General features: G+C 36.8%; 1 protein-coding gene across 2 annotated transcripts in view; it reads left to right on the top strand.

Annotated features, from left to right (window-relative positions):
• Positions 1 to 17,938, top strand: part of SMOC2 (SPARC related modular calcium binding 2) — a 224,389-nt gene extending 206,451 nt beyond the window's left edge. The window contains exons 10-13 of one of the 2 annotated variants that reach the window (XM_036769314.1): positions 5,569 to 5,671; positions 8,922 to 9,169; positions 11,284 to 11,321; positions 16,385 to 17,938. In XM_036769314.1, the coding sequence (XP_036625209.1) occupies positions 5,569 to 5,671; positions 8,922 to 9,169; positions 11,284 to 11,321; positions 16,385 to 16,402 (407 nt within the window). In that variant the 3' untranslated portion in view covers positions 16,403 to 17,938. Of the gene's footprint in view, positions 1 to 5,568; positions 5,672 to 8,921; positions 9,197 to 11,283; positions 11,322 to 16,384 lie in introns of both variants that reach the window. The other variant, XM_036769313.1, reaches the window with a different exon arrangement.
• The last annotated feature ends 4,445 nt before the right edge of the window (positions 17,939 to 22,383 follow it).

Here is a 22,383-nt window from a genome sequence, read left to right as displayed (position 1 = left end):
TGCATGGTATGTTGACTTTGTAGTCAGAAGACCTGGGTTCAAATCCTCTCTCCTAGACTTTCTATTTGTATAACTTTCAGCATGTTATATATACTTCCTGGGCTCCAGTTTTTTTTGTAGAATGAAGGGGCTCAACTAGATAACCTCTGACATCCCTTCCAGGCTGATGATTCCTTGAAGCAGAGACTGACTTTTCTCCCCATTCTATATGCTCAAATTGTTATAGTGAGAAATTGACCTAATAGATATTGAATAAAGGTTTTTGGAGAATTATGATGGTGATGGTGGTGGTGGTGGTGGTGGTGGTGGTGATAATGATGGTGATGGTGATGGTGGTGGTGGTGGTGATCATGATGGTAATGATAGTGATGGTGTTGGTGGTGGTGGTGATAATGATGGTAATGATGGTGATCCAACTTTTTTTTTTCCCTAACACCATAATCTGAGAACAATTGATATAAGATGACATCATCCAGTGATACCCGGGAAGATTTGGGTTCAAATACTGTCCAGAAACTTTAGATATTTATTAGTTCCAGAACTCTTGGCAAGTCACTAAACCTTACTCTTTGAGCCTCTACTTTCTCTTCTATAAAATGGGGATAAAAGAGCACCTACCTCAGAGTAGCTGGGAGGATCTAATTCGGTAATGTATGCAAACAGGTTTGGAAACCTGAGCCATACCAGATGTCCCAAAAGTCTTGATGCATTTTAAAACTTTACTAAGTTAAAACTGCACCAAGAATTTGGGGACATTTTGTATCATTGTGAGTTATTATTATATGCATGCCACCATTTTGCATCCAAGGAATCAACTCATAGACACACCGAATGTTAGAATTGGAAGGAAATTTAGAGGCTTTTTCCAGGTTCATTTTTGTTTTTATATCCCCTCGTGTAGGACCTGACATTTAATAAGAGCTTCTTAAATGCTTGTTGAGTGACTGATTGATCACCAAATCTAACTATTTTATAGTTGAGGAATATAAGGCCTTGAGTGTTTAGTGGTTTGAGCAAGGTAACATAGCTTATTGAGTTGGAGTGGGAGTCAACTCACAACTAGAACCTGAGCCAGACCATGAAAAAATAATGAGTAATTTCAATATCTCTTACTTGAATTTGTTCAGATGAATACAATGGCACCAAGAACGCTTATCTTCAAGCTAAGTCATTCACTTATTCAGTGTTTCCACGGGAAGAGCCTGCTTAGTAAACAAATGAGAATTATCCACCTATCCTTTATAAATCTTCTTCAGCCCTGAAGGACCATAGCAAAGTCCTGTCTCCCTTCTTTCTACAAATAGACCTTTTATTCATTTTTTTAGTGCCCTATCAGGGCATAGTAACAGGACAGGTCATACGTATATTATATATTTTAAATGAGCCTCTTGAGTTTCCAACTGAAGTGAGGTGTTTGTGTATGTTCCTGTCATGCGTGGTATGTATTTGTTGGTCTAAGGTTTCTAAAACCTATTCTGTGTTTGAATGGAGAACATACTTGTGGGTAAAACTATCCCTAAAGTAAACACTTAATTTTGTGTTACATCTCTGAACCTGCAGGGTAACACCATGTGGTTTCAACTCCAACCCTTTAACAACAAATTATTTATGTAAGCTGTCAAAGCCACACAATATAGGCAGTCGGACAAAACGAAATTAGAGGAAGCGGGAGGCAAGGGAGAACTATCAGCCTTTCAGGCTGTGCTAACCCTTCCTTTGCTGCATGCTGGCACGTGTGTGAATTATTTGTTACATAAGACCTAAGTGGCCCAGTCCTACCTTTTTATCCACAGGATGAATTGTAGCGTGGTTGGAGGGTCCAAAAGAGTTATGCCATGTTGATAACACCTGCCAAGAACAGAGGGTTCATTATGTCTCAATGCCATGTACCTGTAACTGCACCTATGTACATGCCCACTGAAGTTATAACTTGTCAGAAGCTGAATATTTTCTCTGTGCTTGAACAGTAACTATTTTGTGGCTTCTCATTTTCCCTTAAGCTGTAGAGTTAGTCATGAACATTTCTACAGGAGCTAGCTGTTGGGTTTTAATAGCAGTATTTCATGGTGGGTTTCCCCCTTACTGTAGTATTTGTATCATTTTTTATGTACTAAAATCTTCCCTTTTCCCTCTAAAAGTGTAAATGTAGTTTCTTTTTATTTAAAATTTAGCCAGTTAATCAATGAGCATTTATTAAGTGTATATTGTGTGGCAGACGCTGTGCAAACATACAAAGAGGGAGGGGGATACAAAGAGGGATAAATAGTCTCTGTCCTCAAGGAACTTATATTCTATTGAAGGAGATAACACATAAATAACTAGGTCCGTGGCAGATGTATAAATGGCAAATGGAAGCAATCTGAGAGGTAGAAATCATTAAAGATGGCTTTCTCTTGCACCTCCTTTTTTTTACTTTGAGGTAAATAGCTTTTAATTCATTAATTTTAATTCATTAATCTCTCCTCCCCATCTGTTAGAGGAAGCTAAGCTGTACAGTGGATAGAGGGGTAGGCCTGGAGTAAGAAAGACTGGAGTCCAAATCCAGCCTTGGACATTTACTAGCTGTGTGACCTGGGCAAGTCACTTAACCCTGTTTGCCTCAGTGCCCTCATCTGTAAAAGGGGCTGGAGAGGGAAATCAAATCACTCTGATATCTTTGCCAAGAAAACCCCAAATGAGATTATAAAGAGTCAGACGTGACTGAAAAATGGCTAAAAGACAACAAAAACAAAACATGTGTATTCTCTTCCCTTCCCTCTTCCTCTTTCCCCCTCCCCCTTCCCTTTCAGGACTGCCATTAGAATTAGAATTCTTTTTCTTGGCCCCTGAGGGCTGAACTAAGGTGAATGTTATAGGGAGGTAGTTTTCAGGTCTTGCTAACCATTAGGCCTGTACGTAAGAAGAATGATCTGTCTCAAGAAGTAGTGAGCCCATCACTCACTTAAATGATGGGTGGATATTGTGAAGATGGAAGATGAACGAGAAAACCTATGAGGTTGCTTCCAACCTTGAGATTCTGTGATTACAGCTAAGTTCTGATTATTAAGAATTAATGAATCTCCTAAAGCAGTCGTGTATATTGAAGTTCACACAATTCCAAGTTATAATTATACAAAGTATAGTAATTGCTTCCGGTCCAATAGAAACATGCAGATAAATTCAAGGAATGTGACCACTTCAGGAAATTCGTTATTCACACTAATAGGAACCTAGTTGGAGCTGCTCTGAGGAGCAACTTCAAAAAGAATGTAAGGCCATCTCAGATAAGCCAAAGTTTGACTGACTAGCTCTGAAGGGCACACCCATATATTTTCCCTTATGACTTTTTATGATTTTGGCCTAGAGACAGGCTTCCTTGCAGAGTTCCCCTGATCTGTATTCCATTAGTCAATAATCAATTAATATTTATGAATCACCTATGATATTCTCTGCCCTGTGTGAGGAATTGCAGATGTAAGTACAAAGAATGAACCAAATCTATTCCCAATAGAAATAGTCCTCCGGGACAAATTTTAGGTCTTCAGATTTTCCTCATTGCATTTCTCTTGATTAGATAGGCCTGTCCTATTTGAGTGGCAGGGCTGGCATTATACTGACCAAGGAAGATGTCATTTTATAGAAGTATGGAACTAGGAGGGCATTTTAAGAGGTTTTTGATGTACCACCAATAAGTTTTCAGGGTACCAAAAATATCCACATGCTATTTCTTTCCAACTTATTTTTTCCTCTTTTACATAAAGGCTAGGTACCAATCTCATCAAATCTATGTTCTCTGTAGATAATAATCAGTCTTTTCCAGATGTGTTCAAAAGAAATGAGCATTACCTCCCCCTTGTCCTCGCAACCTCCACTCCCATTCCATGCTTGTTGAGGATTCACATCTGTTTTCTGATATGGGAAATTAATGAAGTAGAACTGGCTTAAATACATTCCTGGTATATACAACTTTTATATACACAGGAATAAAGAAAAAGCCCCAAGTGTCAAAGAGAAATTTATAAGAAACAGGGTACTTTTAACTTCATAAACATGTTGTTCTTCAGAGTCTAGCTGCTATAGTACAGAACCACCAGACAACTTAAGTCATTCTTATTCTCTTAAGGCTCAGAAATAGAGGCTCACTTTCTGAATGGGGCCTTATTTCCTCACTTCCTTGTAGGCCCATTGAAAAATAATTTGCTAATACAGAGCTTTCTAATCTTAGATAATTCTTTCTCCTGCTTAAAGGGTCACTGGGAAACGTAATGAGATTATTAATCCCTACTGATGGACAGATCTCTTCCCTTTTGGCTTTTATACATTTCTTTTTTTTTTTTTTTTCATACTGGAGAGACTCCAGAGTAAATGGGGTCGCTTGGATGATTTTCTATGACTTTTCCCTCCTTTTTAAATTAATTTTCCACAGGGCAGAAGTTATCTTGTCAACAGCTATGTGTTTAACATCTTCGTTCTTATCACAAAGAGTATGGAGGAGTCACCCTGAAGCTAGAGGTGTTCTCAGAATTTCAATAATTTCCCCATCAGGAATGAGTTGAAGGTCTTCCTTATTCAGTATAGGGATTTCAACCTAATAGTTCCGTGAGCCTTAAATTAAACATATTAACATATGACTAGAATTTTAGGTATTAGTAAACAAGTGGGGAAGAAGATGTGGCATCATGGGATCTTTCCGAGTCTATAGAATCATGCTTTATTGGTACCAGTGGAACCTGCCCATTATAGCTATCCCTAAGGAGAGATGATGGGAAAGACTTCATTTTTACCTTCTCTGTGTGAGGGTGTCCAATCCTTTGCCAACTTCAAAAGAAGAAAGTGACAAGATGAAGCTATGATGGTGTGGCATGTCTGTAAATATTCAAAATAACTCAGAAGGAATGAACAAACCTCCCAACACTTGTCTTAAAAACAAAAAGAAAGAGAAAAACACACACAACACACAGCAATATAGCAAAGAGAAACTTCTCTTCCTGGTGGATGGGGAGGTGGAAGGAAGAAAGGAAGGGAAGAAAGGAAGGAAAGAAGGAAGGAAAAAAAAAAGTATTACATGCCACATTCTGTTCTAGGAGCTTTACATGTATTATCTCATCTGATCCTCACAAGAACCCTGTGAGTTGAGTGTTATTACCACCCCCATTGGGCAACTAGGTGGTGCAGTGGATGGAGTGCCAGGCCTGGAATCAGGAAGATTCATCAAAATCTAGATTAAGGCACCTACTAACTGTATGACTCTAGGCAAGTCACTTAACCCTGTTTGCCTCAGTTTCCTTGTTTGTAAAATGAGCTGGAGGAAATATCTTTGCCAAGAGAACCACAAATGGGGTCACAAAGAGTCAGACACAACTGAAAAATGACACGACAACAACAACAATCCTCATTTTACAATTGCAGAAACAGAGTCAGACAGAAGTTAAGTGACTTGCCCAGGGTCATACAACTAATGTCTAAGGCCAGATTTGAACTTTGGTCTTCCTCACTTCAAGCCCAGCACTTTACCATGCCACCTAGCTGCCTCATGTGAATGAAACAATATTGTTAAATATGAATATTATTTTTCTTTTTAATTTTCAGGTTGTCCTGGGGCCAAGAAGAATGAATTCCTGACCAGCATTCTGGATGCCTTGTCCACTGATATGGTACATGCTGTTTCTGACCCCTCCTCCTCATCTAGCAGGTAAATTGTACTTGATTCTGGGGGGGGAGGTGGAATTGGAATTGAACATTTTGGGATTGCCACTGAAACTGGTACCACAGTATTAGAATTAACACTCATGGGAAAGATGGTTTTTACATCAAAATTAAAAAAAAAGTCTTCCCCTACAAATAGTCTCCATTTCATTCATTCATTTATTCATTCATTTATTCATTTATTTGTTTATTTACTCTTTTATTTACTCATTTATTCATTTATTTATTTGCTGTATTGAAGTCAATTTAAGAAGTCATACCTCATCACCTCCCTAATCAATTTTGATATGGGTCAACCTGATTGGACACAACAGAATCTAGAGGAAAGGAATAGTATCTGCCTATAGATAGTATTGACTTTTAGTCAATAGTAAACTGTGTGATCCTGAGCAAATCATTTTCAATCTTCTAGTGCTCTAGGCACTTACCTATAATTATAACTATGAGACTATAAGTTACATAGAAGGTAATGACCTACATTGCTGGAAGGAGTTTCCTCACATGTGAATTCCCTATACCAATGAATTCATTGTTTTGGTCCCATTTGCAGAAACTATCCCTATCCCATTCTTTCAAGTACTTCTTGTAATAAGGCTGAAACAGTGAAAATATTGTTTGTGATAGAAAAAATTCCTTAAGAGAAATATTAAATGTTTTATTCTGAAATGTAGGTTCTGCCCAGAACTCTTGGAATTGTCCCACTGAGTTGAATTATAGCAATTATTAATTAGAATGCTGAATTTATAATTTTTAGATCAAGTTTTTCTTTTAAAACATCTAGTAATATTATTCTTTCTATCTTATTTTGACTAATTCTTCAATTCTATTGCCAAAAGGCATGAAACAGTTTTTGTTTCACTTGAAATTCCCTTATATAACACCAGTCCAATAAAGATATCTTTTTCCTGGAACTCATTTCTGTACCTTGAGAATAACCAACAGAAAATTATTGATTTCTCTATGTTGGGACTTCCATAGTATAATGCTTTTGTGACATATTAACCATCATTCTTTTTCCTGAGAAGTAACAAAATATTTTCCCCCTATGCTTTAATTCAAGATTAATTCCTAACTTCTATCATCCAGGAGAGATAGAGATATAGTTATAGATTTAGATAGACATAGATATAGATATTTCTATCTATCTTATACACATACACAAATATACACACATATGTATATATGTGTATATGTGTGTAGATGTATGTATATATATATACACATATGTGTGTATGTATATATGTATAGTTTCTCTCTAATACTATTGATCTTTCTCAAACTCAGTTTTTTTCTTCTGTTCACTAGAAGGAAGGAAGAATGGAAACAAGCATTTATTAAGGACTTGCAATGTGCCTGCCAGGCACAATGCTAAGCACTGATAAGCAAAAAGAAAGACAGTCCCAGTCCTCAAAGAGCTTACTTTCTAATGGGGTGGGGAAGGGAGAGAGAGAAAGACTACATACAAAAGGAAACAAAAGAGTGGTCAGCAGGAGGTGGAATGGTACCTGCTTGGGTGTGATTATCAAGTCTGGAAGCCAAGAACAGGGCCTGGAAGGGAATGAGGGGTAGACTAGGTCCCTCCACAAAATAGAGGCCCCAGGAGAAAGTAACCAGAGGAAGAAAGGGGTAGGCCTTACAGAGGGATATTTCAGAATGTGAAGGCCACAGGGTTGGTTAGATGTTCCAGGGTAAAGAGGCCCTAGCTCTGAGGGAAGTTACAGAATGAGACCGAGGCATAGGAAATGGTTTTTGAGTTCAGAATTTAGGAATGTGGCAGGGACCGGCGTGAAGGTCCAAGAATGTTTATTTTCCCTCAGTTAAAAATTTCTCTTTTATGGTAATTTAAGAGTAAGATAAGAAGAGAAAAAGATAAACAACTGTATTAGAAAATTTCTGTCAGCTGGGGTGAACCAATTCATTTTAATAAAGCAAGAACCAAAAGACATTAGTTTGTGTTTTATATTATGGGAAAAAATTTTTTTTCTGAAAAAATAATTATCATTTACAACATTCCCTCCACCAATGCAGAAAGCAATAAATTAATTGCCGGTGAGAGTATTTTTTTAAACAAGTTTTTAGGAAACTAATTAACATCAGAGAAAGCCCTGAGGAATTTAATATACATGAGCTTAGTTTCAAATCCAGTCAATCAAGTGGATCTTATCAAAACTACCAGAAACTTCCCAACCCCACCTGAATAACAAGCTAAGAAGATCCAAAAGTGGAAAACATTGCACATACTGCCAATGCAATTCAATAGAAACTTATTTAGGTCTTGCTATGTGCAGCATACCATGTTAGATGCTGAAAATTAAAAGACACGAATGAATGAATGAAAAACAGGCCCTGTCTTCAAGAAGTTTACATTCTGCTGCTTCGTATATTCAAATCAGTGAAAAGATCCATTTTGCCATTCAATCCCTCCTAAAAGGATTTACATTTTATAACAGTGAATAAGCTTGACCAAAAAGCAACAAATTAAAGATTCCCTTCACACACACATGTGCACACAAACACAAACACACACATACACATACCCCTTTCAAAGATACCTACATCAGAATGACACATTGATGAGTTAAGTGCAAACTGAACTAGAAACATGGGAATTCAATTTATTTCTTTGCTGCTGTATCTCATGTTTGAATTGGGATATCTTCTTGAATAAACTGTAGGTTTAGGATGATTGTGTTATCTACAATTTGGTCAATACCAAAGATAACACCCGACTTTCAATAAAGCAACAATATTTTAGAACACGAGTAATTTAGGAAGCAATATGGACAAATTTTTGACATATGGCAAAATACAAAAAAAATGTCTTTTTCTAAAGCAAATATGTGAGGACAAGGATTAAAAAACATCATTACCACCAAAAGTCCAAGCAGGAAGAACTAACCACTGCCTGGAAGGTTGGTAGATTGTCTTTGGTGTTTGGGAGGGAGGGCAATACATAGCCAGGAGGAGTAAAGGTTGTTTATCTAATTTCATAGTTCTGTGTACTCTTCTTTAACACTTAAGATAATTCAAATTTATATTAACTTTATTTGTGGGCATCTTCCCCCCGCCAACTAGATCTTAAGCTCCTTAAGGGCAGGGGTTAGGTCATATATCTTTTATCCCCTCTAACACATGACAGAGCACTGCTGGACATAGTAAATAACCAATAAATGCTATTTCAGTGTTATATAAACAAATGAATCTCAAGAAAGCTCCATAGTTTGTTTTCATTTCAGACTCTCAGAACCTGATCCCAGTCACACTCTAGAAGAGAGAGTGGTCCACTGGTATTTCAAGCTACTTGATAAGAACTCCAGTGGTGACATTGGCAAGAAGGAAATCAAGCCCTTTAAGAGATTCCTTCGAAAAAAATCCAAACCCAAGAAGTGTGTGAAGAAATTTGTTGAGTATTGTGATGTGAATAACGACAAATCCATCTCTGTCCAAGAGCTAATGGGCTGCCTCGGTGTTACAAAAGAAGAAGGTAAAGCAAACACAAAGAAACGTCATAGTAAGAACCTTTTCTAACTTATGAATCTTGACATTTCTTGGATTTTCTTCTTAGATTTTATAAATTGCTTCTACTGCATAAAACATCTGAGAGATTTAGAACAGGAAGAGGTATCATTTACAAGCTGCTTAAGTCAGTCACTAGCCACCAGGATAGAGGGTAAATTGGAAGCCCGTTAAGGATAAACTAAGGTGAAGTAGCTAGAGTTTACATTGTTCTCCAAAATCAGATCAAGGATGATGGAGAGATATTTTCATTCCATTAAAAAAAAATGCTTTGCCTCCAGTTCCCTGAAGGGCCTCTCTGAGAAGAATCAGAAGCATTTTATGGACCTTGCATCTTTGGGTCATATTTACACTGGGAAATTTGGGAAGATCGCCCCATTTCTGGACTCACTGTCCCTAGCCGGAAGCTTAGTATCTCCCATCCTCCCCAGTTATTTATAAGGGAAAGGGAGAAAACTAAGCAGTATGTTTCTTCTCTTCTCTTATTGTGACATTTCCCAAGGGGCCCCAGAAGCATTTCATTCCCAGACAAATAGCCCCAGGAATGCAACTCCAGGATCCAGTTTTTCAACAGTATTAGAATTGGTGTTGATATTCATAGCAAAGACATTTTACATATAGAAATACAAAATATGTCTTCCACCAGAAATAGTATCCTCCCCTTTACAATAGTCACTTTAAGAAGACATATCTCCAATCTATGCAAAGCAGGGACTTAATGACATAGTTTAAGCCTAAAAGGGCTCAGCCAAGTAAGTGGGCAATAGGACCAACTCTTTAGGGCCATAATCTTGTCTTTTTAATGAAGGAGACAGATGCAGGAAGGAGTTCTATGTCTTTAGGTGAGATGGGGGCTTCTCTAGGGCCAGGATTACTGCCATTGGTGATGAATTATTTGGGAACATCAACTCATGCATGGAACAAAGATTTAAAAAATGGCCCCAAGTCCTGTGCAGACTCTTTCCCTACTTCAATGACAATGAAGAAGCAACAAAGGGCATAGGAGGTGCTAATTATTATTATTATTATTATTAATGATACTAATAAATTAGTCATCTACAGACTTACCAGCAAAGTAACCATATAAATTGTCAACTTGCTTATTTTATTGATTTAGCTGTCAATATTCTAAATTTGAGGTCCTTGACTAATGACAAACTATGGGAGGAACCAAATCATCTCAGTCTTGACATTTTCACTATGTGAATTATATTTTAATAATACTTTCTGTGATCAACTTGAGTATTCAGTCAGTTCAACAAATGTTTATTACATATGTTGAAGGGACTCAATCTTGGGGTCTCTGGGGATACAGAGAGAAAAACAAATCCCTGTCCTTAAGGAGTGTCTATTCTTTTGAGGATGGGCGTCAGGCCTCAGGACAAAATGTGCACCCAAATAAATAACTATGAGGTGCATGTAAAGTAATTTTAAGAGGGAAATAGAGGCCGTAATTGTGGAGACCAGCAAAGGCCTTGTGTAGGGAGAGGTAAATTCTGAGCAGTTTTTTAAAGAAAGGAAGTTAGGGTCTCTGGAGGGCAGAGATGAGGAGTGAGTACATCCCAGATAGGGAGGATGACTTCTGAAAAGCATGGAGGTTGGGGGTGGAATGTTGTGTATGGGAAACAGCTTCCAGGACTCCTTAACTGTAATAGAAAGAGTGTAAAGAGAAATAGTTTAATATGAAATAAGGCTGAAAAAAGTAAGGAGATCCAAGTTAGATTGTGTAGGGCTTTAAAAACCCAGTTAAGATTTTGCATTTTGTCCCAAATGCAATAGGGACACATTGAAGATTGGGAATGGGGTTACAAAATGATCAGACCTGATTTTTAAGAATATCACCTTGACAGCTATGTGGAGGATACGTTGGAGAGAAGAAAAAATGGTGGCAGGGAGACAGTGAGGAAGCTATTAGAATAGTCCAGGCGAGAGGTGATGACGGCTCGCATCAGGGTAGAAGGTATGTGAGAAGAAAGGAGAATAGAGGTGGCATCCAAGTACAGGCTATATTCAACATACTCATCTGAAGGTGGGCCACTATAAGAAATGAAATGTAATTTGAAACACTTATTTCTCTTTCAGCTCCTAAAGCCAACTCTGAAAGCACTTCCAACAGGCAGGTGAGTGTGACTTATACACTGGCTCAAATCTGGTTCTAGTAATTTATCAGATGGTATAGGATAACTGAGGGTTCTGCTGGTGCTGGAATACGTGGTATCTTCCAAAAGATTCTACCACCACCTCACCCTCTCATGTCCCCTCACCCTTGTGAACATAAACATCATGCTACCCAAAATGTGTTTGCAGTATTCTTTATAAAATTTTCAAATTGGTGATACTTTAGTGAATAGTTTAAAAGATTGCCTTTTTTTTTGTCATCACCCTGTAGGAATGATAAATTCTTAAGATTGTTTCCAATTAATTATAATTATAATTTTTTTTTAAAATGAATTAAAAAATACTTCTGGTGTTCTTGATAGTGAATGTATTTTGTACAACTCAGCCAGCTGTAAATAATTTTTCTAAGCCAGGCTGTGTTGATTGTTTTTATAGGAGGTCCTCTAGGCATAAACATATTGAGTATTCATTTTTCATTAAAACCATCTAATAAGATAAGTGTTAGCTTCCTGTAGAGTTTTATTTAAAAATCCATAGGCATATATGTTGTTCGCTCATTTCAGTCATGTCTAACTCTTCTTGACCCCATTTGGGGTTTTCTTGGCAAAGGTGAGGAAACTGAGGGAATGTTTCATAGATGACACACAGGAGGCACTGGAGGTTTTGGACTCCAGCCTCTAACAGGTTCACGCTTGATCTGGTCGGACAGGCAAACACTTTCGGAAGGGTTAATAATCAGCTTTATTCTAGTCTAGTCTTCTCAGAAGGTTGCTGATAATGAGCACAAACCAGCTCCTACAGCATTCCCTAACAACCCTTCTTACAGGGGTGGCAAGAAGGGGTGGGGCAACTACCCCTATGTCTCAATGGGGTCAATCAAGACAGGCACAGCTTGTGCACCCCCCTAAATCCCCTCAACCTTCAGGGGACAGGTACATGCATTCCTCTATGCACTACCTGTGATTTCCCCTTGCCCACCTGCTTTATAGGGCAATAGACAAAGAAGGCATCATCTTGCCATCATTAAGCTCACAAGTTAACTTTAGCAATATCATCATTCTGCACATGTGTAGTAAATATCAATTATGTCACCCCTATATCTCATGCCACAGCCTCAGTAGGACTGTCTGTCACTGTGATTCTAAGAATTCTAATCTATGTTTCTAAGAATTACTAGGATCCTTGAGACTGTTCTGGGAGTTATTATCTAACATCTGGAAACTAGACATTGCCATGGTCGTGGAGCCTGAGAAACTAAACTCTAAAAGGATAACAAAATCCTCCTTACTGACAGGGAAACAAGGTTAAGTGATTTGACCAGGGTCACAGAGCTAGTGAATGCCTGAGGCTGGATTTGAACTCAGGTCTTCCTGACTCTAAGTCTGGCACTCTATTCACTGAACCATCTAACTGCTTTATACTGAATATATAGGCACATACTGAATATATGCATTATATCTAAAGATGTGAATATATTTATGTGTTTACATACACATACATATCTATGTGGATTCATTACACATCTGCATATATAATACACTACATATCTATATCCATCTATATATGTATAAAAATCAGAACATAGACCATAATGCATATCTGTGCAATAAGTAGGCACAATTGTGGTCAGTCTTTTTTCCTTCCCCTCTTTCCCTCAAATCAGGAGTATTTGTCAAAAGATAAACATAAGTTGAATCATTTCACTATCTCCCAAAGCCAGGGCAAATCTCCCTCCCTCACTTCTGCTTGTCAATTTGTTATTTACTTTGTTTCTTTCCTTGTTTGAAGTTCCCTACACATTTCCTAAGGCAAGCTCTGCATTTGTTGTGGGTTTTAAATGGAGACCTCCTACACACCTTGGCTGGAGCTTAAAACCATTTCACCAGGCAAGATGTGTGATAAGTTTTTCTTTGTTTATGGTTTTAACTTTTAAAATCCCTCCACAAATCACTTACACTTTAAAAAATGGGCTGTCCTGAAAACAATTAAGGGTACTGGAACTCCCCAGACTTTCAAAGGGTTGCTTTAATGAGATAATGACAATTAAGGGCACACGTGCACTCCACTCAATCATTCAAGACCCTGCCCATTGTTCTGCTTAGGTAGTCTATCCATTTTAAAGTTTTTCAAATTTTTTTGACACATACTGTAAAACATGAAGTTGTAATTAAACTTTGCTGGGTGAGCCATTAATGATATTTATGTGGTATAATAATAATTTAAAAAAATTATAAATGTTCCTTCTGAGGAAAAGTGATGATGGGAGGATGTAGCTAAGAAGATGGCATTTCTCATTTAACATTTAACCAGAAAAAAAAAATCGCAAAGAAACCTGATACATCTAAGTCCTCTTCTCAGTTCCTTTCTCCCTTTCTTTTTGAAATGTGGATCTGATTAGAGCAATATCCTCTGCTGTCCACGATAAATGCAGATTTCAAAATGCACTTTTCTGCTCATCCAGAGTACTGAAGTGCATCTGATTTGTCAATTTAACTTTACCAATTTCTTAATAAAATCAAATAATTCTGATGTTAAAGAGAGTTAGAATACTGTGTATTTCAGTAGATCAATTTGAGCAACATGAAAAAATTGCACACTTTCTGTAAGGGTTCTTAACTTACTTGTGTGTCTTGGACTCCTTTGGCAGTCTTGTAAAACCTGTGGATCCCTTTTCAGGTGAACTTTTTTAATGAAAAAAAAAATCCATAGGGTTAGAAAGGAAACTAGTTATATTGAAATACAGTTATCAAAATATGTTTCTTAAAAAGTTCGTGAACACCAGGTTTAGAACCCCTGCCTTAGAAAAATAAAATGCCAAACTAGAGCAGATGAAAAGAAAAAGAAAAAAAAATAGGTTAGAGATAGGCGCTAGACTCTTGATTTCAATGGGTGTAAAATTGCCAGGATTGAACTGCCAGTGTATATCAGAGGCAGACCCTAAACCAAAGGCTTCCTGACTCTGAAACCAGCTCTCTATCCACTACACACACTGCCCAAGAAAATTGGCTTTAGCCTCACAAAATTTGGACCATTACTTTTGATTCTTAAATGTATGCATGTGTGTTATATAGATTATATATCTGTATCATATACACACACATATATTTTATAGATATTATATACACACATACACATGTATATATTCATACACATATATACACGTATACATGCATGTTTGTATATATACATATAATATATGTATGCATGTATATACCATTTCTAAGTAATTATAAATTGCTGTAGAATAAAAAAGAATGTATAATTTTAAGACTTAGTCAAACATATTTCTGGATATAGTCATTTAAATAAATTAAGCTTCCTATTCTTCCTTTAATAGATCATAGTCAATCAAAATATTTCTCAGTTTTTGCCTTTACATTTTTATTTTCTTGCTTGGAAACTGATATATACACATGCCTATGATACAAGATATATTATCCATATATATTTAAAGTAACCAAGTTACTAATGTGTATATATATATATGTATTTATCAATTATTTATATCATTGTAGTTATTACTATATATAAAATGATAGATTATTGCATATTGTGAAAAGGTATTTTATTTTGAAAAGTAAGTAAAAGACCTTATAAGACCACTTCCAGTTCTGATTTTCAAATGTTCTTTGATGGTACTGTCAAAGTCAAATGGAAACAGAAGTCAATAAACCATACATAAGCATCCCTGTGGGCCCTGCACATAGTGACTTAAAAATATCTTATCTCTGTTTTCTTGTATTTTTATTCTTTTTGTTAACATTTCCCAATTACATTTTAATCTGATTCCTTCGCTGGGGAGTATTGTGGGCCACACGTTTGACACCTTTGCTCTATGAAACTGTTGGTAAATTTCAGCTTTCTGATAGGCACCTTGTCCAAGTCAGGTTTATGTGGTAGCCAACATATGATTTGAGAAACATACCCACAGTCCCATTAAAAGATTCCATGAGCTATGGAATAGCTATATCCCCAAGCACTTTATTATTTGTTCCAAAATAACTCTTGCTCCTTTTCATTGTGTTCCATGAAGGCCAATGAAGCAAATCAGGAAATAGTAACTGGGGCCCACCAATATGGCATTCCTACATGTAATTGCTTTCATGGCTATTTCACCAGTGTGAATATAGAAAGTGATTGTAGGATGCAGAATGGAACCCTTGTCTTTTCTTTGTCAAGATACTAGTTGCTACTGACCTGTGGTCACCGGGGCAAGGACATCTATGCCGAGCTATCTCTTTTGCCTCTACTAATACTTGGGTAATGCTGAGCCAGTGTCATCTTTTCTCCTTTTCTCTGGCAGCCTACATTTACAAGACGAATGAAAGGTAGAGATACAGTCAGTGCCACAGGACAAAGATCATGTGTGTGTGTGTGTGTGTGTGTGTGTGTATGTATGTAGAGCTTAGTTAACTGGAGTATACAGTTATCAAACCTGTGACCCCATCTTTATTAGCACCTCTGTCCTAAATGAGTGAGCTGGAAGATAGGAAAAAAAAATTAATTGCATACCAGAGAAATACGAATGAGTTTTTTTCTGGGGGAAAGTTAATAAAAACACATTCTTCAGTTGAAACTAATATTTTTGTAAAATCTTTCCCAAAAGAAGCCTGATATTTTTAAAGGGAAATCAATATCCTTAACTTTATAATCTGTCCTCCTTGAAATAATATTTATCTTCTTCACTGATTATTTTTCCATCTCACACATTGAGTATGTGACTATACTCAATATCTTGTGGGTTGATATCTTTTATTTGAAATGTATTCGGGAGGTGAAGGGGGAGGCAAGGATTATGAAAAAGAAAATTTGATATCTACACAGAATGTTGGCTATTAATTGCTATTGTACTTACTGATTATTTTAGCAATCAAGCTTTCATAACTTTGAGATCAACTTGAATCCACTGGGATTTTTCTCTTAATTGGTATGAATGGAAACAGATCGATCTTTAAAAATCTAAAAGAAAACAATTATATTTTCACATAAATACATACAATGTATTAGAAGTCATTTCTATACATGACTAAATCAGACCTTTAAAAATACTTGTCTCTTTTTTCAGACAAAGAAGCAAGGATGAATGGCTATCATAGCAAGGCAGATCTTCGACATGTGGGAGATTCCCTCACCAAAAGGCAATTAAAAAAAAAAAAACAAACAACCATAGTATTTGCACTTTGTACTTTAAATGTAAATTCACTTTGTAGAAATGAGATATTTAAGCAGACTTTTAATCTGTGAAAATGGAATGGCTTGTTTCAAAAAAATTAATCACATACAATGTATGTGTCTTCTTTTGACCTTTGAAATCTGTACTTGGTGGAGATGTATTAAGTTTGCATTTGAACTTTTTTTTTATTTTAAAGCATTTTTCTGCAAACATTAATGTAGTAGATGCCATCTTATTATAGTAGGTTATTTTATTCTAATACCATGCCTCTTTTCCTAACCAGTGCAGTCATTTAACATAGTTATGCTGACAATTTGCTTTATTTGAAATCTACTGTACTCATAATATTCTTGCATCAGTGTTGGAACCTTTAGGTTTCCAAAGAAAGTTTGTAAAATACTGCTGGCTCAGCTTTGCAGTTACTGAGTGGATTTGTAGCATAGGGAAGGGTTTGTGTTTTGTTTTGCTTTTCAGAAATCATGCTCATGCAGTGAGCTATGCAACCACTACAGGATTCAAACAACTACATTTAGTGCTCTTGTAGGAAAATAGATTTTTCTAAACATTTGCTATGCACCTTCCATTGTAATCTTTTGCTTAAGTTTTGCCTTTGGCTCCAATTAGTCATGCAGCAAACTGAGAAAGAAAGAGAGAGAGTGAGGTGAATTGGAGTGTCATTCAGAGTTGGTCCTGCCAAACCCTAGAGCATGTTCCTACTGCTGTCAGGACAAGGCAGTAAAGAGGTAGATTTATTCAGGATAGTAAATCTAATTATGGAGAGACAAGGCAGGCTAAACATGCTTGTCTGTCTTGCTTTTCCCTTACACCTGGCAGAACCCTCTCCTTCCTGAGGCTGCCCTCAGGTCCACGGGAAGGTAAAGCTATCACCTGAATAAATGATGAACAGTTGCCTTTATGAGACATGGCCTGCCAGTGTCAGCTGTGCTATAGCCATTGGCCTTGGAAGCCAAGGAATTCTGGTAGGCTTTCATACCACTCCTCTCATTCTTCTGGGAATGCCTTAAGGGAGGAAGAATTTGCAGGTGAGCTAAGAATTCTGTCTGATGGGACCCTGAGAGAAAAGATTCAGGAGCTGAATACCTACGTGGTATAAGCAGCAGAAATGTTGAGCATCTCCAAACCTGGCATCTGGAGGAGGAAACTTTATTGTAAACAAAAAAGGTGGACTTGCTTAGTTAAGACATTTGGAGCATGCCAGGCAACTAGTGAATAACAGTTAGTTGTGATACTGTCTAGGCTTGGACTTCTGGTTGGGGAAAAATATCTTTATGGCAAATCAAACACTCATGGGAAAGGACATGTATGAATATATTTAAAATGTGCAAAAATTAGAATTGTAAACATTGGAGCAACAATAAAAAGTACAAATGTGTTTCATCTTTGTTTAAAGAAAGGGTTTGATCTGAAATTTATTTGGTAATCTTTCATATTGTTAAACTTTGAATTTAATCTTCTTCTTAGATTAAAATACAATATGCTATCAAAGCTGTTTCTTTGTCTTTTATTCTAATAAATTTGAGCAACTATGAAGTCTTTGTTAAGGAGTGTAATATAAACAACACATTACCTATATAGTCTTATGAATAGAAGTCAATTAAGCAAGCCACCAGCCCACCAACAAGGATGCACTGAAAATTACTATGTGCTTAACACAGAGTTAGGCACCGTGGGACATGCAAAAATATATAAAGGATGTTCCCTGTCTACGAGGAGTTTTCAGTGTAATTGGAGAGACAAGACATACACGTACAAATTACCATATAGGTACAAATCAAGGCTGTAGTGGTCCTCCTCTTTCCAAATCCAGCTTATGCAAAACCCAAGTAAAGCTCCCTTTGCACTGATTGGCTTTTCTCCATCTGTGTATGAGTCTGGACTGATGGTAGAATTTGCTCAGTACATATTTCCTCTTTTTTTTTCCTCCACCCAAAAAAGTTCTGTGAATTTGTATTAATACCAGCTTGTCTGTGTAAGCAGCCCAGCAATTCCCAGGCCACCGCCCTTCCATTCTTGGCTTTGGTAAAGGCAACTTGGAATCCCACAAGAGTCTCTCTGTCCCCTTACCCACATATCCATCCACCTATCTTTTACAGTAAATACATTTAATATGTTAATTTTGTAAAATTATTATTTTTTCAGTCTATAACAATATCTTTCTTTTTTTTTAATTCCAAAAGGACGTAATTTAAGAGGTGAGGCTTATATCTATGAGGGCAACTGACATTTGGACCAATAAATACTATTAATGATGAGAAAGTATCAATTGTCAAGTCCAGAGTAAGTACAAAAGGAAGGAGATAGCATTGTAGCCTGAAGTTGTAAGGGAAAGACTCATAGAGGAGAAGGTAGTTTAACTGTACCCTAAAGGATCCACAAATTATGAAGTCAGCATTAAAGAGTGGAGAGGCCATTGTGGACTGAAGAAAAGTAATAGACACAGTAGTAAACTGTTTACATGGTTCTACCATACTACAAAGCTGCCTCATGAATATTTTGGTGTCTTGGTAGATCTGCATTCTTATCAGCTTAGGTATTTTCTCCACCAGTTAAGACTGATATGCCTTATCAAGATGTGAATTTCTCCAAGATGTTTTCCCCAGAAATCTTCTCTGGAAGATTATGTTAGAGATCTCCCTCTGGTTCTTTTGATATTTCAAATGGGTCATTCCCCTGTCCTCAACATGTCAGAAGTTACTTATACTGCTAATTGTTGTAAGTCAGCAGATACCACAGAGCAGCTGTACCAGGCATGTCAGCAAAAGAGGTACTGAGCTGTCAATCAATCAACAAAGAAGCATTTATTAAGTACCAACTGTGTGCCAGGCTCTGGGGGTCCAATTACAAAGAGTTAAACAATTCCTACTCTCAAAGAACCCACATTCCCAATCTAGCCCCTTTGCTTCAGTCCTTCCTGGTGGAAAGTTAGGTCATCTCTCTGTCATTTCATTTCTTGAGTATAAAGGTTTTTTTTTTTCTTTTTCTTTAAGTAACCCTCTGTGATTTCAGTGCCACACACAGTTAATTGTTCAACAAATATTTTAGACTGACTGGAATGTATATGTGTGTGAGTTATTGAGGGTATATATTTTAAATATATATTACATATACATATATTTAAATATATTCTTTAAATGTGAATTTATAGAAAATATATATTTATAAAATATACATTTAAATAAGTTTATATTAAATGTATAAATAAATTTAAATGTATTTGTGAGATATATTTAAATTTAAATTTTAAAATGTCAAACTAAGAAGTACTTATCAAGTGCTTATGATGAGCCTGTTCACATCTTAGTAAAAATTTCTAGGAGGCAAGGAAGGACAATTTAAAAAATTTAAAAAAACCAGGATCCAGAATGAGGGATATCATTCTGCTACATATGGCACAATCATGTCCCACCTGCAGTATCTTAGGAAAGACAGATAAACAGAAACAGGTCTGGAAAAAGGGAAACTAGGATAAGAGGACTAGTGACCATGCCAGACTGGAGTCTATGCCTGCCATATGAGGATTGACTGAGAGAATTAGGGATGTTATCTGCAAAAAAGAAGCCTGAAGAGATGTGAGAGCTGTCTACAAGTATTCAAAAAATTGAAAGGGTATCGTAGAAAAAAGGTAAGAAGGCAGGCAACATGTGTCTTTTAAACACTTATTTGGTACCAAGCATTGGACAAAGTCCTGGGAACATAAATACAAGCAAAAAGAAAGACAGTCCCTGTCCTCAAGGAGTTTATATTCTAATGAGAGAGAAAAGACAACATATCAAAAGGAGGTGAAAAGTAGGAGTGGGAGGGAGAAGGGCTCATGATGGTGAAGTCCAGAGTCAAAAACACAGAAGGAAAACTAAGCATGGCAGATCTGGGCCTGTCCCCAAAATAGATGCCACTGGAAGAAATTTACCAATGGGGAAAAGGGCACCAGCATAGCAGAGGGATGTTCTAAGATGAGAAGACCAGTCATTGAGAGAAGATTAAACAGTACTAAGATTAAAAGTAAGTGATTAAAACCTTCAGTTTGGCTCTAGAGGAGAAAATTCAAAGTGCCGGTCAGAAATTGCAGAGACACATTTGGACTTGAAGTAAAGAAAACCTTTCTAACAATTAGCTCATTCCCTAAATGAAAAAGGTAGCCTCAGGTAGCAGTAGGTTACCGACCCCTAGCATATGGGATATTTTTCAGCAGTATGCAGGGGATTCTTTGTTGGCCCTTCATGTCCTTTCTGGCTCTTAGTATCTGTCATTCTTTGATTATATTATTGAAACAGGTTCTGAACCAAGACTAAGATATGCATGGTATTTAACAGTTCTGAATTTTCTTCCTAAGAATTACAGAAAAGGTACAAAGCATCTTGAATAAAAATTTACAACCTGATCAACATATATTAAGCTAAAAACCGGGTAACCGCTTAAAACCACATAAAAACTTGAAAATGGATTTTATTCTATTTCTGGCTTCCTTCTGGCATTCTGTAGGTAATTGTACTCAGTTCCAATTTAAGCATTTGAAGGCCAAAGCATATCATCTGGCTCTTCTAAACATTGCCTTGCACAAGGTCATGTGCACCTGGAGGATTAATCTTAACTGATGAGTGATAAATTAATTCAATCCCTTCTGAGTTTTCAAGAGCTGAAACAGACCAACTTTACACATCTTGCTATTATTATTGTTTTGGAAACCATAGATTTTTATTTCCTTGCATTGCAGGTCAAACCACACACAGTAATTAGATTTATTTCTGTTTTAAAAGGTAGAAAGTGCCTACAAATTTATTCCCAGCATGCCTTTATAGTGCTTGCTTTGTTGGTTATTGTAGCATTGCTATTAAGAAGAAAGGTGTATTCAGTCAAGTTGTTGCCACGAAATATCTTGAAAACACGTGTGTCTCATATAAATATGTCAGCACACTGATCAAACTTACACTATTATTTTTTGGAATGAGGCAGTAAAAAGTTGAGTTTTGCTTCTTAGTGAAGGCCAAACCTATTTACTTTTACATCTAATAATAGTCTAATTTTAAAAAAATTGTTGGCAAGCTGTTTTGTTAATGAGTGCTACTGTGTTATTAGAAAAAAAAAAACTATTCTGAAACTAGTTAGCAGGATAATTTTAATTTGTTTTAAGACCTAGCTTGAATTGGGAAATGACTAAAACACAATAGTGCATGAATATAGCTGTGCAAAAAGAACTGGCGAATATGAAAAATTCAGAGAAAGCTATTATGAATTATATGAACTAGTGTCGATGAAATAAGCAGAACCAGGAACACAACATGCACAATACTTACAACGTACATAGGATTCCAGCATCAATAATGCCCCACTGCCCACTCCCAACCCACCCACTGCCAGAAGCAGCAAAGTGGATTTGGAGTTAAAGAAACCTGGATTGAGGAGACGCTTATTAGTGTTGTGTGTCCTTTATGTGTCCACTTAATTTCTCCCAGCCTGCTTCTTCTGAAAAATGAGGATAATGATAACCCATAGCCCTTAGCCTTTTTGTGAGAATCAAATGAGATAATATTTGTGACAGTGTTTTAACCATGTCCCCACTGCTAAAGGCAATAGTCTTACATTTTACCCTCTTCTAAGGGTTCTCTACCACCTTTAAAAGGTTTCGGGGTATCTAGGCCCTTTGTCATTGGCTCCGCCCCCACAGATAATACCCTTTCAATTGTAGGGGGTCTTCTATACCACGGTTCCATTTAACCACTTAAGAGCTGAATTTTCTTTTACAAAGGTATATTTAAGGTATAGCAAGAATAAGAGGCCATCTCCAGACCGCATTAGGATAAGAGCTTTCTTAGTTATCCTTAGTTGTCCTGATCTGTATCTTGCCACTGGATCCAGATGGCTCCAGAGGAGAG

This window comes from Trichosurus vulpecula, chromosome 7 (assembly GCF_011100635.1).
Source record: "Trichosurus vulpecula isolate mTriVul1 chromosome 7, mTriVul1.pri, whole genome shotgun sequence".
NCBI lineage: Eukaryota > Metazoa > Chordata > Mammalia > Diprotodontia > Phalangeridae > Trichosurus > Trichosurus vulpecula.
This window is presented reverse-complemented; position numbering and strand designations above follow the sequence as displayed.